The sequence below is a fragment of the Archocentrus centrarchus genome, chromosome 12 (genome assembly GCF_007364275.1).
Source record: "Archocentrus centrarchus isolate MPI-CPG fArcCen1 chromosome 12, fArcCen1, whole genome shotgun sequence".
NCBI lineage: Eukaryota > Metazoa > Chordata > Actinopteri > Cichliformes > Cichlidae > Archocentrus > Archocentrus centrarchus.
In genome coordinates, this window is record NC_044357.1 from 21,720,611 (window position 1) to 21,738,282 (window position 17,672).

The 17,672-nt window shown below is 40.1% G+C and overlaps 1 protein-coding gene across 1 annotated transcript in view; it reads right to left on the reverse strand.

Moving 5' to 3' along the window:
* LOC115789007 (voltage-dependent N-type calcium channel subunit alpha-1B-like) overlaps positions 1–17,672 on the reverse strand; it is a 204,858-nt gene that overhangs the window by 71,267 nt on the left and 115,919 nt on the right. Inside the window, exons 14-20 of the mRNA XM_030742154.1 lie at positions 16,490–16,711; positions 16,286–16,398; positions 15,993–16,105; positions 14,250–14,381; positions 2,561–2,633; positions 2,153–2,270; positions 163–230 (exon numbers count right to left, since the gene is read on the reverse strand). Coding sequence (XP_030598014.1) covers positions 163–230; positions 2,153–2,270; positions 2,561–2,633; positions 14,250–14,381; positions 15,993–16,105; positions 16,286–16,398; positions 16,490–16,711 — 839 coding nt within the window. The remainder of the gene's footprint in view (positions 1–162; positions 231–2,152; positions 2,271–2,560; positions 2,634–14,249; positions 14,382–15,992; positions 16,106–16,285; positions 16,399–16,489; positions 16,712–17,672) is intronic.

Below are 17,672 nucleotides of genomic sequence, written 5' to 3' on the forward strand. Positions count from 1 at the left end.
CATCAAACCCAGCAAAAGCTTGTTTAAAAAAGAAAACCAGTCTCAACAACACTGAAATATGTAAAAGAAGTAACGGATGAAGCTGTCTTCTTTTTGTTTGCTGCAAATACGTCTAAAAATCAACATCTGGCAAGTTTTTGCTGGGTTGGTTTTCCCACCTACCTTTGTCAGCTCTTGTGCATTTGCAAGGTTGTCAACAGCAATAGCCAAGAAGACGTTCAGGAGGGTGTCTGAGTAACAACAGCACTCAGGAGCAACAACAGTTGGACAGATTAAAAATGCATTGGCTTTTCCCACCAAACTAGAAGCAGGTGGAAAAATTGATCCTGAGCAGATCTGTCAGTTTACCTGGCAGAGCTGGGCCTAACTTTTCACCTCAAGTTGGGATCTTGACAACAATACTTGAAGGCGTCCTCTAATAAAGTATCAGTTCACTCCCATCTGGCCAAAACTTACAAAGGTGGATCCTCATATTATACACAGCCAAAATTTTAATTTAATTTTAATTCATAGGGTTTAATATGATGTTGGCCCACCCTTTGCCACTATAACAGCTTTGACTCTTCTGTTTAGGCTTTCCACAGGTTTAGGAGTGTTTATGGGAATTTTTGGCCATTCTTCCAGAAGCACATTTGTGAGGTCAGACACTGATGTTGGAGAGAAGGCCTGGCTCACAGTCTCTGCTCTAATTCATCCCAGAGGTGTTCTGTCAGGCTGAGGTCAGGACTCTGTGCAGGCCAGTCAAGTTCTTCCACACCAAACTGGCTCATCCATGTCTTTATGGAGCTGCTTTGTGCACTGGTGTGCAGTCATGTTGGAACAGGAAGGGGCCATCCCCAAACTGTTCCCACAAAGTTGGGAGCATGAAATTGTCCAAAATGTTTTGGTATGCTGAAACATTAAGAGTTCCTTTCACTGGAACTAAGGGGCGGAGCCCAACTTCTGAAAAACACCCCCACACCATAACCCCCCCACCAAACTTTGCATGTGGCACAATGTAGTCAGGCAAGCATCATTTTCCTGGCAACCACCAAACACAGACTCGTCCATCAGATTGCCGGACGGAGAAGGGTGATTCATCACTCCAGAGAACACGTCTCCACTGCTCTAGAGTCCAGTGGAAACGTGCTTTACACCACTGCATCCAACACTTTGCATTGCACTTCATGATGTAAGGCTTGGATGCAGCTGCTCGGTCATGAAAACCCATTCCATGAAGCTCTCTACACACTGTTCATGAGCTAATCTGAAGGCCACATGAAGTTTGGAGGTCTGTAGTGACTCTGCAACCTCTGTGCACTATGTGCCTCAGCTAACCCATTCTGTGATTTTACGTAGCCTAGCACTTCATGGCTGCTTTGCTGTCATTCCCAATAGCTTCCACTTCGTTATAATCCCACTAACAGCTGACTGTGGAATATTTAGTAATGAGGAAATTTCATGACGGGACTTGTTGCACAGGTGGCATCCTATCACTGTACCAAGCTGGAATTCATTGTGCTCCTGAGAGCATCCCATTCCTTCACTAATGTTTGTAGAAGCAGTCTGCATGCCTGTGTGCTTGGTTTTAAACACCGTTAGCCATGGAAGTGATAGGAATTCAATGATTTGGATGGATCAGTGAATACATTTGGCAATGTAGTGTATATTCATGGATGAATGTGAAGGAGGTCTAGCCTGACTTGATGCATTCCGTTCAGTATAGCATACATTACAGCCTCTGCATGCTGAAACTCCCCACTGTCTCACTTTCCTTTTTACACATTCCCATTTCCAAACCAAGTTGTACGTGCTAAGTGCTAGGACCTGTTAAATCCTACTGTGAAGCTAATGGAACAGCCAGTGGACCGGTAGAAGATGGTGCAGTAATTATATTAGGTTAGCGCCACCTAGTGTTTCAGTCTGCATAATTACATTATAATATAAATAAATGTGCACAATAACTAAAGGACAACAGTGATAAAGTAGTGTTAAAACTGCACAGACTTTAAAAACAGATTTTATCTACTAGTCTTATATAAACCCTCAACATATTTACAGCTAATTTTTAGAAAAATTAAGACATTATGAAACTACTTTTTCAGACTTTCTGCATTTCCTGTTCCTACTGACTGAGCGCACTGTGGGAATGCTGTGATGTCAAAAAGAATACAGTTTCCAAAGAGTGTGAGGACGATGAAGTAGATGGAGGAGAACATGCCACGGCGAACGCCTCCTTGAGACTCGATCCCGTGGTACATCACCGCGTTCCAGTCCTCGCCGGTCAGAATCTGAGGAAAACGAGAGCATGAACGAGGCTGGGGCTGTCGGCAGGTTGGAAAGTGGCGTGCAAATCTCACAGAGTGCAAAACTAAATTACTTTACAGACTGAGGGCTTATGAGCAAAGACTAAATGAAGGATTATCAGTGAGCTCATTAGGGCACACGTAGGTGTACAGACCCCTCATTCACTCTAATTAAAATGACTGATAAACTATTTTTCCATAGTGTCAGTATTCTCTCACTCATTTGGAAATTGTGAGTGCGTACGTGTGTTAAGATTTTTTTTTTTTTTTTTTACCTGAAACACAGTGAGGATGGCTGCTGGGAAGGTATCAAAGTTTGTTGTTGGTGTCTCTTCATCAAAGTTAAACCTAAAAAAGAATCACAACATCATTACAAACAGGAAAAAAAACCAAAAACATGCTGTTGTGGTTCCACTCAGGACTTAATGGGATCTACCTGCAGTTCAGGAAAGGCACTTGGATTAATGGGATTGAAAAAAAAAACAAACAAACAAAAAACTTGCGTGTTGCATGTTTCAGGACACGAGAAACATGAGGGCACAACAACTGACAGACTCACACTGCAGTCACATCTGCAGCATTTCTTCATTTTCTTCTCATCTGCAAAATCCCCCACCCCACCACACACGCTCACACACATTTGTGCTTCTATACCTGTGAGGACCTCCAAAGACGAAGATCATTTCCTGACTCCAACAATTAAAGTATAAATCCTGTTTGTAACAACATGGGTATCTCCTGATTTATCCATAAGGCCTCGCTATCAAAACTGCCAGCTAAAGTCGATACAAGTTACAACAAACTGACAACATCACAAGATAGATTGGCTTTATTATTCCTTATACCAACTCTGAACTGGGAAGACTTCAAAGCCTGAGATTTAAAAAAAAATTTATATATATATATATATATATATATATTTGTGATTGTTTGTGTGTGTGAGGGTTTTTTGGAATTAATGCATTTTCTCTGAATTCTTTCCTAAAAAGATGTTGATCACAATGGTATTTCATAAATTAATAGATATAAATAACAAAACTGATACCAGGATTCAAAGTAATACATTGCAATTGCTCTCAAAAACTTTATTCATTTATTTTTTAAAAACTCTATAATTTTGATTGTGTGATTTGATGTAATTCTGATCACATCTGTTACAACGGAATCACACAAAAAATAATTATTTCATTCAAATCAACAGCTACAGTGTTTACATGTAATGACAAATAAAGTCTTCTTCTTCTTCTTCTCTTCTACAGTGGAAAAAGGTGGCATGTTTAAAGCTGAAGAGCTTCATTTCCAGGGAGGTGTCACTCTGCAAACTTTTTCAGGTAAAACATGAATGCATTCATTGACCAAATTCCACTAAAGCTACAGTGCAATTCTTTCAAACTGTGCAGAAGCCCCTTTCTGTTTAAGTATACATGGGCTACTGTGGTATTTATTTGACTGGCTTTATCCTGTCAGCCAAAGACATAACTGCCCACAGTGCAGCCAGTGCAGTTCACCAGGATACAGAAGGCAGAAGCAGCCCAGCTGACATGACTGTCAAATGGACCCTTAATGGCATGCATATAAATGTATTACAAAAAGTTTGTGATAGGTCAATTATTTCCTTGTTGTAACAATGCTTCTTTGCAATAAATCTTATACCGCTGGAAAGCCTGCTTATTTCTCCTTAAATGGAGCCACATCTGTAAGGAAAATGCATTTGTGAGTTGAGCAGCAGTTGAGTACTGTATATGGGTTGCACACATGAAAAACTTGCCAAATAGTTTGCACTGGAGTGGTTTGCAACCGAGTGTGAAGAGGTGAGTATGAGAATTAGCACATCTCAGAGTGAGGCCATCGTCCTCAACCAGAATGGGGTGGAGTCCCCAGTCCAGGTCAGGGATGAGTTGCTGGCCCAAGCGGAGAAGTTTAAGTATCTCGGGGTCTTGTTTTCAAGTGAAAGGAAAGGTGAGTGGGAGATTGACAGACAGATTGGGGCCGTGGCTGCAGTAATGTGGACACTTCACTAGTCCATCGTGGTTAAGAGAGAGATGAGCATAAAAGCCAAGCTGGTGATCTACCGGTCAATCTACCTCCCCAACCTCACCTATGGTCACGAGCTTTGGGTAGTGACTGAAAGAACAATATCACGGATACAAGCGACAGAAATAAGCTGCCTCTGAAGGGTGGCCTCTCCCTTAGAGATAGGGTAAAGTCATTTGACAGGGGCTCAGAGTAGAGCCACTGCTCCTCCACATCAAAAGGAGCCAGTTGAGGTGGTTCAGGTATCTGACTAGGATGCCTCCTAAGTGCCTCTTTGGTAAGGTGTCCTACTAGGAGGAGGCCCCCAGGGCAGACCCAGAATGCACTGGAGAGATTATATCTCTCATCTGGCCTGGGAACGCCTCAGTGTCCCTCCGGATAAGCTGGAGGAGGTGGCTGGGGAGAGGGAGGTCTGGGTTCCTCTGTTTAGGCTGCTGCCCCCACAACCCAGCCACTGATAAGTGGAACAGGATGGATGGATGCATGGATGGATGGATGGATGGATGGATGGAATATTACTCAATCGTTTTTCACTCCACTGATTAAAAATAGGATCTTTTTCTGAAAGACTTTTAATGACGTGGGGCATGCTGGGAAAAGTGTTGTTACACTTATGCTATTAGCTCTGCAAAAGGTTTCAGATGATTTAATATGTATATCTTAATAATCTTACTGTGACATGTAGCACCTTTGCAAAGATAACATTAGAAGACAATATGCTACAATTATGTTCCACAACATTTGGGGAAAAACCTTTTACAGTTAAGACGGATGTATCAGTCTTTATCTCATAATCATATCAGAGAGCGCCGTATTTTTGGTTAGATTTCATTTGAAAACATGGCTGAAGTAAGTAAACCAAACTGGTTTACTTACTTGCACATATTTGGTTTACTTACTTGCACTCTTTCCTGTTTCTTTTTTCTGTTTTTCTCTCTATTTTTTTTTTCTAATTTTTTCTTCTTCCTCTTTCCCTTTCTCTTTTCTTTCTTTTCTCTTTTCATTTTCCTAAGCCTGTCATTTCTGGCACAATTTGTCACATAGCATGTTAAAAATAATCCAAATAAAATAAAATAAAGGGTCACACAGTAACAAGAGGAGCCTATAGAGAACCTATAGAGCTCATCTTGAAATAGCAAATATGTTTGGCACAACAATGCATTCGGATCACAGTTCTGTTTGCAAGATCTGCCAGACATGACAGGCTTAAAAAAAAAGAAAAAGAAAAAGAAAACATGGCTGAAACATTCCCTGGTCTACTGTCACTGAGCTGAGCATTAACGCAGAAGCATTAGCACCCATGGCTGCAGTTTTCATGTGCTGATGAAGCGTTTGTTTCCTCTGCTTTTGCTGATCTGTAGCCGATACTTTTCTGAGGACGTTTATTTTCTGTGCATGATTTTATGTGTCAGATTTTAATTTACTGCAACTGATTATCTTTCATTGTTATATTTGCATCATTAAAGGGCCTTGAACAGCAAATACAGATGAAAATGAGCTTAGAATTATTAGCTATATTTGGTACAGTACATGCATTATGCATTGTTGTTGCTAAATTAATAAAATATCAAAATAGATTTTAATAAATGATCTTTCTGTGATGGCTCTTTTTTTTTTAGCTGTTTAAGTTTTGTATGCTTTTCTAGTTAAATGACTCTCAACAGACAAAGATTGCAGTTTTTGGACATAGTGATGTCCAAATAATACAACTAACCTACATTTTACTTTGTAAATTTACTATGTACTATTTACTATGTAAATACATTTTTATACAAGCAAATTTTAAAGATCAGTTTTTTCTTTTCTTTTCCTTTTTTTTTTTAGAGTTTACCTAACTTACCAGTAAAGATAATAACACACTATATGGTGCAATGTCACCAACCTCAATTTTTCTTGAATCATAAAAACTATTCTCCAAACCTTTTTTTCTGTAAACTTACTCTAAATCAAATGCCAGCATTTACCCAAACATAGTTTCCTGCCCTATGACTGAATGAATGCTCATACAAAATGTACAGATCTTCCAAAAACATCTAAAACTAACGTGTCCTCACAAAGACAGAAGCACAATGCAGGCACGGGAGGGTTTTTTTTCAGATTTCTTTAAAAGTCCAGGTAGAGCTTAGTCTACTTGTAGATCAAATGGGAGGGGGGTGTTTCTTGTATTGATCAGAGTTTAGACAGAAGGACAGGGAGAGGAACATGCAACAGCAGGATATTGTCAATACAGCAGGACAGAGCCAAAGCTCACAACGATTAAGTCCAAAACACACTGCCTCTGCAGCCGAGGAGTGCATCATGTGACATGTGCTGCATTCACAGGCAAATCAACCAATCCGCAAGCCAAGTTAACCATTGAAAATGCAGCAGATAAAGTAAAATGTGACATAAACAGAATTTTCTCTTCCTATGACACAATTCTTCACCAAAGCTGATTTCATTTCTTTTATAAAAACAGTTAAAACCACCAAAGAAGAAGTGCTAAATGACAAGAGGCAGCCTGGTTGTGGCTTGCTTCATCATCTCAAAACTAAAGTATTTTGTATGAAGCAGATTGCATCTAAAATAATTTAGTACAGATGGCCTGCATGCATCATAAAGTGCCAGTCTGTTTTGGGCTCAAAACAAGAGAACACCTGAATGGGAAGTTGAACATGCTGAAAAGTCAATAACAGAAAACACCAAACAATATAAGATAATATTAATGAATGAGTAAGTGAATGAGAAGAGTTTCAGCATTTACAGCTTTATGGCCTACGTCTTCTTATCAAATAACCTTTAAAGCTATTTTATATTAGAAAAAAATATATCTGATCTATCATAATGGCTCTAAAAAGGATTCAGTCATCTCTACTGGATATACACAAAAATGAAGCAATTTAGAATTTGTATAGCAGACATTAATAAGGGTCTAGCTTTATGTCGTTACAATTTCATCAGACATGCACATTTCACCACAAAGACTCTGAATCTTTGCAGAAAGCCCCCACATGACCCAACAAACCTGCCAAAACCTGAATCCGTGGTCGTGAAACTAAAGAAGACAATGAGAGAGTGACACAGAGATGCATAAGGACGGGTCGGCCATTCAACTGAATATAACCTGCATTCCAGCTATTCATCATTTATTCAGTCAATGATGAAAATAAAAAGACAAGTCCAAAAAAATGCGTGAGGTTGGCTAAAAGAAGAAACAATTTTAAATTATGGCAAAATAATAATGGGAGAAATTTTTTTTTTTTTCAACTGGTTGTATCCTGGGTATATTCCTAAAGTAGATAAATGCAAAGTTTCTGACCACCAATGTCATTTTGTTGTTAAATTGTCATCCTGCAGCAACAACCTCACTATTTGTGTAGGAATTTCTGTCTCAGATCTGTGATGTTCTGGCTGGACTCTGAATGTAAATAGTTAATGTGAATTTCTGTGTACTGTATGTAGATAGCAATAGAGTTGCACCAGATTTGTGATTTTTGCTTATTTATCACTTATTTGTTTATCACAGTTAATTGCCATATTATCATATTGTCTGTGAAGCATAAACCAAATCATCTCCCACTCTAGTAAATGGCATTCCACAGGACTCTAAACTTGGGCCACAAACTTTTCTCATTTAATAATGTTTATGAGATTTAATTCTTCAAACAACACACAAAAGTCTTGCAACTTTTATTCCCACCCATGCTTTCAGTGATTTCTAATCCACCTTCAATGCTTTTCAGTTATCATTAATTACAGACAATGATGAAAGCAGGCAATGTGCATGATTTTCTGCATATCCATTTGTCTTTGGCTATATTGTCATTAAAAGCTATGTTAAAACTACAGCAATGTAGTTAGTTCATACCAATTAAATATGCATTATTTAAGCAACATGTTTAATATTTTGAGAAAAATTTGTAAATTCTTAAATAAATTTAAATATCTAGACTGTGGAGACATTATGTGAAGTTGTGCAGAGCCAACATTACTTTGGCTGATAAATCCAGCATATAACAATGTTACATCATTTATAATTGACTGTCATTGGTAGTCGTGTCAGTTGCTTGCCTTGAAATAGAGAAACTCAGGACCCACCCACTGTGGATCGCCAGCACTGATTCTGCTTTAAGTCACTGAATATCATTGACTTTATATGGTCGCCAACTAGCTGCTAGTTGCTTCCTGTGTGGATAAATGAAATACTTCAATATGTACACCAAGTAAAAGCAAGGAGATACCTGGGATTAAAGCATGATTTCAGGTTTTAGGTAAAACATCTTTTACTTCTAATTTGTCTCTCTTTTTTTTCTTGACTGGATCTCCAGTTTTGTTATTTACATGACCCCTGTATTTTATTTATTTTTTATTTTATTTATATAGCACTTTTAAAACTAAAGTGCTTTACAATGAAAAAATAAAAAACAAAAACATAACAAAACTGAAGGTTAGTTTTAAGGCAAAATATACAACGCTGGATCATTCTTTAATCAAATATAAACATTTATTCCATCTTGAATGTCTCCTGACATCAAGGTGCATGAAAGCAGTTTTGAAAAGACAGCATAATCCTGACAACGTTTACATGCCACAGTCAAGCAAGACGCATATTAGTTCAGGAATTATATAGCAAGGTGCCAGTAAATGCTTCCAATAAGCATTCTACAAATATTCACCTACAAAAAATCCTTTATATGGGTACAAATATTGTAAATTTGAATTGAAATGTCATTATTTCGGCCATATAAAAATTAAATGCCTTTACAGCCATATAATTCCAAGCATGTGATATGCCACGCAAAAACCGGCATGGGACATGTGAGGGAAAAATGTTTTTGGAAGACAAACGCACATGGAGGAAGAGAGGCGAAAGGAAAAGGAACGGACTTGAAGATGAGGAGAGGATGAGGAGCACTCTGTTACCCCAGCGACCGTCAGAGCAGATCCAGCTGTAGGTACGTGTGTGTGTGTGTGTGTGTGTGTGTGTGTGTGTGTGTGTGTGTGTGTGTGTGTGTGTGTGTGTGTGTGTGTGTGTGTGTGTGTGTGTGTGTGTGCGCTGTACATATATGAGTTGATTCTGGCCGGTCATTCATTAATTTTTTTCAAGCACAATAGGAACATTCGTATTTTATAATAATCAAAAAAAACCTTTTTAAAACAGAAAAATGTGGCAACATTTAGGTCACTTTTCAAGATTGCAATGCAACCTGAGGCTAGTGTCGACATCAGCCGGGCACTTGAGTCACGTAGCAATTGTTTGGTTTTTGGGATTAAATCGCCCCGAGTTGTCTTCCCTCTGGCTAATGTTTGCTGATGCTGCCTGCCAGTATTAACAAATTGCAAGCTTTTTGCGTAGCAGAACACTGTCGTGAGTGGAGAAAACTAAACTAACTAATTCATGGACTTACCTGGGCATTATCTGATATCTAGTGTGTTATGGTATCAACACTTTTTGGAATAAAAAATGGCAAATTATTTCCTTAAATTTTGGGAAAATGATTTGTCTTTACTTTATCGTTTCCCCTTTCTTCACCACTTTCTCTATTTCAGCATATATTGGTATTCTCTCTTTTTATTCTTTTCCTTCCCTGTTTTATATGCACCCTCTCTCCCTCTGTCCCACATTTCTCTCTCTTTCCTCCTCTTGTTCACTGGGGATTAGTGGAATCTGAGAGAGGGGGCTGCATTTCGCTGCTGCCCCTTTGTGTGCAGACCTCTGTTTACTCTGATAATAGGGATTGGAAGCGCACTGCTTGGCTTCTGTATGCCGTCCATGGAGGCTTCATTAAATCAGAGTCACATGAGGCCAAACTCCCCTCAAACTCATGCCCTCGCTCTCCCATATCAAATATTTACACCAGCAGCAACTAGTTTATATTGTCCAAATAAAGGCAATGCATCAACACATGGCTATTTAATATATGTGAGTAACAGACTTATATTATAGGTTCCACAGAAAACAAAAAAGTTTACATCATTTTTGTGAGGAGTCAATGCTTGTGCAGATTTTCAGTTTATAAAATAAGTAGTGATTCCAGCTATTATATAAGAAGCCGTTTCAGTGTGCTAACTTTAAATATGAGTTATTTAAAAAACTGGAGCCAAAGCCAAAAGCTGCAGTTCCTCAAATGGCCACTTGGAGCTTGCACTTAACTCGAGTCAGACCCCACAGGCAGTCTGTGAGGCCTCACGTCTGCCAATCTGAGTCACTGAACTGGACCTCTCAGTTGTGTTTGTGAGATTGGTGCATTTTGAACCAACAACACTGTTTCCTGTGTGGCCCACCCAAGAAGCTTTTTTTTAGCATTTTATTTGGATGTCAGTAGGACAAATTAGCAGATATAAGTGACTGTGTGATGCACCCATAGAGTCTATGAACATACCTTTCTAGCCAAGCTTGCCAGCATATCTTACTACTAAAGCCTTTAAACATGGTCACTTTTTGCTCAAAAACCCACTAATGTTGAAGTTTCATAAGGCTTCACAAACAAATGAGGGACTCTGCATTGGCAGCATCCATTTTAAAATACATTTCAGATCATAGTTCAGTTCAACTCAATTTTATTTATATAGCACCAAATCACAATAAACAGCCACCTCAAGGTGCTTTATATTGTAAGGTAAAGACCCAACAGTAATTACAGAGAAAACCCAACAGTCAAAACGACCCCCTATGAGCAGCACATGGTGAAAGGAAAAACTTCCTTTTAACAGGAAGAACCCTCCAGCAGAACCAGGCTCAGGGAGGGGGGGTCATCTGCTGTGACCGGTTGGGGCTGAGGGGAGAGAGAGAGGACAAAAGACACGCTGTGGAAGAGAGTCAGAGATTAATAACTGATTTACTGCAGAGTGGGGTATAAACAGAGTAAAAAGAGGTGAATGAAAAGAAACATTCAGTGCATGGGAACCCCCCCCAGCAGCCTAGGCCTATTGCAGCATAATAAGGGAGGGTTCGTGGTCGCCTGACCAAGCCCTGACTATAAGCGTTATCAAAAAGGAAAGAGTGAGTTAGAGGGACTTCTCCTGTTGAGCCTCAGCCTTGATTTTGTTTTTAAAGAAGTTTCTGAAAGTTCTTGAAAATGATGGGACAGAATGTAATTTGCATTACATCCTTGCGAGATAAATTCCTGGACGGCTGGAATGACCATCAGTGATTATTTTCATTGTAGATTAATCTTTTAACTTGTTTTGATTAAATGCCAAGTCTTTTAAAATGTTCCAAACGCTCACAAACTGGAATGTCAAACAGGTTGGGAGTAAACAATTATCCTTTGATGTATCTGTCCCCAAAGGCTGTACAATTACCCAGCCTGCACACCTAAAAAGGCCTGAGCAGAAAATATAAAAATGCCATCTCTCCTGTGCCCACAAAATAACAGAGTTAATCAACAAAGAAGGTTTGTACCTCTAAAGCTGAAAGCTATGAAGCTGCCGACAGAAAAAAGATCATTAGTTTACTACAGTAAATCCTGCACATTTCTTTTGAGCTTATCAAATATTACTTTTGCAAATAGTCAGTGATGTCCTGTGAGTCTCAGCAGGAGAACGAACACAGTCCTCTACCTCAAGCTGTTTATCTTTCAGTTCTCAGAATTCTTAACCAGCAGATTACTTTTGGTGTTCTGAGAGCAAGTACATAATCTGTGAGCCAAAAATAAAGTCTGGATATAACAAAGCATTTCTGCTGCCTTTTAAAAGGCCATTTAGTCTCCTGCTTAGGTTTGAAAAGTTTTCATCTAAGACTGAGCTCTGTCTGAAGAACGGCTGTGCTTTCTTTCGTTTTTACATAACCCGACCAAACGCATCTATGTGTAGACTCGTGAAAACAAAGAAATTATTCAATATCTTGGTTACATTTTTAAAGGTAAAAATGTTCAAATCAACAGCAGCATACATGTCAGGGTGGACAGAGAACACTGGGGTGCTCAGCTGGCTAGAGGCACCATGTGGATGTCAGACTCATCTCACACTTGTCCATCACCAGAGACTGATGTGATGGTAATGATGCTGCAGACTGATGTAAGGCTTGATGCCATGGCAACAGCCTGCTGCTTCAAAGAAATTCAGTTGTGGTTTTTCACGAAGGCCGTCTGTGCATTTCACATGAGAGTATGTATTACCTGCCAGAGCAGACAAACACACAACGGAGAGCAGATTCTTGAACCATCTGAGGTCAATGCTTTAAATAAACACTTATTTGTAACATTATGCATGACTCATCGCTCTGACAACTACACGTGCTTGTAAACTCGTGTATTTGCTTTCAGTTATTTATTTTTAAAATTTTTTTTTAGGTATCCCTCACCAGGAGGAACGTCTTTTTATCCGTCCAACTGCGCAGCCAACCAGTGTTTCAGGGTGGCTGAAGTTCACGCCAGCTGACTTTGCCAAAAGGCAAGATACATCCTGGATAATGCACAAGTCCCTCACAAGCCATCTCCAATTTAGAACAATGTCACATGCATGTCTTTGAGAACATATAAAGTCCAAGCAAAATGGCCATGCAGCAGGTTAGGCTTTTTCTGTCTTGTTGTGAGGTGACAATACTAACCACTGACACTGACAAATACATGAGGCTTTTTGCTGAAAAATTTGATTTTTTCATTACATAAGGTGCCACTACTTGATATAATTTAGAGTATAACCATACCATGGGTTGCTTACTTTTTTCTTTTTTTAAACAGTGGTTTCACATAAATTTCAAAACCTTTTTAGTCCCATAACCTGGCATCTCTGTGTCAATTTTTGTGTGTGTGTGTGAGACTGTGTGTGAGTTTTTTACCACTGCTGTCTGTATCCGTGTCTGTGACCAAATATAATCCCTGCCTTGGCTAACCTGTTTTTCTAATCCATGCTTATTCCTACTTGGGCAGCACAGTGCTTCCTAGTGCTTCTGAGTAAGTTCACTGAGATTAGATTTTCTACTTCATTGGATTTTTTTTTTCTGCTGCACGGCTGATACCTCTCTGCATGGAGTTTACATGTTTTCCCCATGCTTCCATGGGTTCTCTCCGAGTGCTGTGGCTTCTTCCAGAGCGCCCAGCTCCAAGCCCCTGTAACTCTGAGATGGATAAGCAGATAAACATGGACAGATAGATGGATGGATGGTTGACTAAACTTCTTGAATATGCAATTATTTACACCTTAAACTAAAATTTAAGACTCTGAGACATATTAATTAAGTTTGGCATCCTTGAAAAAGTGGAGAAAAGAGGATGCCAATGTTCACATTTTGGAAGGAGTAAAGGTGGCCATCTACGTCCACTGTGAATAACCATCATTAAACAAAGGTGGTGGCCTACAACACTAGTGATCACCCACCTAAGGCCCCTTTTACACTTTTCCGTCTGGACGCATTACTTTTCGAAAACGAAAAAGCTATGTTTTCGCTGGATCGTTCACCACACTTTCAGTATTGTAGATTTAAAGGAGCAAACCACGTGACGAGAGCAGTTGTTGTGTGATGTGAGATGATATGTGAGGAGATAGAAAGTAAAACGTTTGTGTACGAGTTGAGTCAGACGGGGCTGGATGCCAGGCCTTTGATTAACTGCAGCCAGCCCAGAATCATGAGGTGTTCCCGTTGTTAGAAGACATGGAGCTCCCGCTGAGAGTGATATCAAAGGGCTGCAGTCACTACTGCTGATCTGCCAGCTACCTGCTGCGTCAACATGTCTGTCACCACTGCCACGCTGGGCCAGGGATCATACACACGAAGGAGGGTCGGGTGGGGAAATGAATAGAGAATGAGGAGAGGAGAGGAGAGGAGAGGAGAGGAGAGGAGAGGAGAGGAGAGGAGAGGAGAGGAGAGGAGAGGGTGTGTGTGTGTGTGTGTGTGTGTGTGTGTGTGTGTGTGTGTGTGTGTGTGTGTGTGTGTGTGTGTGTGTGTGAGATGAACTGTAAATGGAAATAGGAGGAAAAAGAGCAGATCGAGATGAACTGATTACTTACTGTCCTCCAAAGAGCTGCATGCCCAGCAAGGCAAAGACCACGATGAAGAGGAAAAGGAGGAAGAGCAAGCTGATGATGGACTTCATGGAGTTGAGGAGGGAAACAACAAGGTTCCTTAATGAGTTCCAGTATCTGAGAGTGAGGAAGGAACATAAAGAGAGAATTTATTGCACATACTGGAACACAGAAAAAAAACTGGAAGACTCAGACGGACAGAAGAAATAATATGACAAATGCACGTATCAGGAACAACCACAGCAGAGGAGGACAGAGTGGAACAAATAGCAATAAGAAGTGTAGGTGGTATAAAACAAATCAATGCGTCAGGGTGTACAGCTGCCAGTCTCACTGAATGAGAGGATTAAGGCTAATCTAATGACATGAAAGCACTGCCATCAAACTCTAAAAGGATCGTCAGTACAGCGAGGAAATACACTCTGAGATAAGGTACCTTCAGCATTTAGGAGCTTTTGATCGGAAACTATTTTTATTGATATATTGGCCAGTTTATTAAGAAGTCTAATGAAATGACAACATGGAGTCCAAGTTTAAGTTTGCATGTCTGGAACATTTAAGTGTGTGTTAACACAATGCCACAATATGTGGACGTCTCAGCAAATTCAGAGGTGAGACTCAGCAATGCTCAGAGAAATTAGAAAATACCCAAGAGCTACATCTCAGACTCTACAAGCCTCAGTTAGCACGTCAAATGTTAAAGTACATGAAGTACAATTAGAAAAAGATGGAAAAAGTTCAGCTTGTTTGGATGGGTTGCCGGGAGAAAGTCTCTTCTCTCTAAAAAAAAACAAAAAAACATGACAGCACACCTTTGGTGTACAAACTCGCATGTGAGCAAACAAGACTTTTGGAACAATGTCCTTTAGACAGACGAGACCAAAGTGGAGAGGTTTGGCCATGATGCACAGCACCATGTTTGGAGGAAACCCAAACACAGCATCTCAGCACAAACACCTCATACAAACTGCCAAGAACGGTGGTGGAGGGGTGATGATTTGGGCTTGTTTTGCAGCCACAGGACCTGAGCCTTTGCAGTCACTGAGTCAACCATGAACTCCTCTGTATACCAAAATATTCTAGAGTCAAATGTGAGTGTCTAACAGCTAATGCTTGGGTCATGCAGCAAAACAATGATCCCAAGCACAGCAGCAAATCTACGATAGAAGGGCCAAAGAAGAAAAGAATCAGACCTTAAGAACGCTGTGCATAAGCAAATGCTTGCAAACCTCAATGTTGTCAAGAAGTATGGGCCAAAATTCCTCCAGAAAGATGAGAGGCTGATAAAGTCACCTAGAAAATGATTACTTCAAGCTATTGCTGCTAAAGGTGGTTCTGCAAGCTACTGAATCATGGTGTGTACTTATTTTTAACTGCAAAGAGTCACTGCGACAGCTACAATTTTCAGTTAGATTGAGGTTTTTACTATAAAAGTAGTATTTCCAGTTTTATGATACAGTGAAAGATTTTCCTGTATTGCTGCCTGTCAGCACAAAGTGATAAAAAGAATAATCCTTAAAAGATTTATCAGTTGCTATCACTGTAACGTAATGTATATTTCAGAGTTAGGCACTGCATACTGCTTTTATGTTCCACTTTGTCTAATTTATGAAACCAAGAAGGAGTCATTTTTCATCTAAACTGCAGCACGCACTGAAAACAAAAATATTGGAAAGTGCAAACAAAGAGCACGTTTTCTGCATTGGAGGCTTCACACTGTGAACTTACTTGGTGACTTTGAAAATCCTAAGCAGTCTCAGGGCTCTCAGCACACTGATACCAAATGATGCTCCCGGTTTAATCATGTCCCAGATCACCTCAAAAATACTGCCAACAATCACCTGAAGATGCAAGCAGAGGGTAAAATGATCATGTGACGTATGTGGCTCTGTTCTTAGTGCTTTAGGTTCAATTCAGTTTTATTTATAAAGCACCAAATCCCAACAACAGTCGCCTCAAGGCAGTCGTCATAAACCTTATATGAATCCAGACAGAAATTCTGGACTGCAGCCTACACTTACCCCAAAATCGAAGCAGTTAAAGGAGGAGTGGAAATAATTCCTCACTCCGAGGCCGTACATCTTCAAAGTCATCTCAGTCAGGAACAAACCCAGAAACACAAACTCTGCTGTGTCTGATGGACAGAGCAGCAAAACAAAGAGAAGGTAGTCATACAGGCTGTGAATAAGTGCGTACATATGTGCGCATTTTATTCTGAGACTTACAGAGAGCTCTTGTAAGCCACTCGGGTTGGTCATAGTGGACTATGGCCACACAGAGAGTGTTGAGGCCCACCACGCACAGGACGATCCAGTAGAAACTCTGAGCTTTCACCATACGGCGGATGAAGAAGCGGATCCTCTTCTCTTTACGGCGGAAGTAAGACGAGCTGTCCATCTTACCGCTGCTTTTCACGCTGGCCCGACCAAACGGAGAGCCAGGAGGAGCTGCAAATGATGACAAAGAGGTGAGAGAGGAAATGTGTGAGTGTGCGGCGTCTAATTATTTCTCAGTTTCGCAGTTTTCACAATGAATCATTGTTTGTTTCCTTCACTTTTTTCTCCTGCTGAGCTTAAAATGATGTTTTCCACTTAGATGGCCACAATGCTTAGAAGGCATTTGTTTTACAATCATGGGGGGGGGGATCCACTTACACTTTTGGACATAAGTTAAATCCTTTTTAATGTTAGGAATATAGGCTGGACAAAAAAACATAAACAAGCTGCAGTTTTAGAGGAACTATGTGATGGATATGTGTAGCTTTTTGGCACGCCGATTTCCTGCCTTCCATTCAAAAAATATTCACAGCCTGTGACTCATGAGCTCATAAAGTAATGTTTTTAATAAGAGCTTGTATGCATCACATCCTGCCCTTTCAGCTGTGCTGTAATGAAATATTCAGGCTGCCGTGTATTGGGACTTTTTTTGCCTCAAAGAAATGAACAGTTTACTTCTGCGTAGTTCAGAAAGCTGTGCTCAGAGTTTTACTAAAACAAACACAACAGACAACATGAACCCAGCGCTGAAGACTCTGCAGTGGCGACCCCCTGTCCTGTTCTTTAGTTGTCTGTAAATAACCTCTCTCCTCTCTGCAGGAACAGCTGAGCGGTAGGGTGGCTTTGATGTGTCTGTAGTCTTTTAAATTGTTGGCCTGAACTTAGTAAAGTGTGCCTATTTCACGTGTTTTCTGTTTTAATGTTTGATATTGTCTAGTTCTGACGCAGCAGTTTCTCAATAACAATAAAATAACCAACTTCAACCTTCTGTGGTACTTCTCAGCTTTCTCACGCATAGTCGTAGGGTTGTCGTCTTTCTAACAGAAGATCAGAGGCTCAAACCCCAGTGGAAACATGCCTCCAGTAAAAATCCCAGTGATACACAAGCCCACCTCTGAATACGAGCCAGACA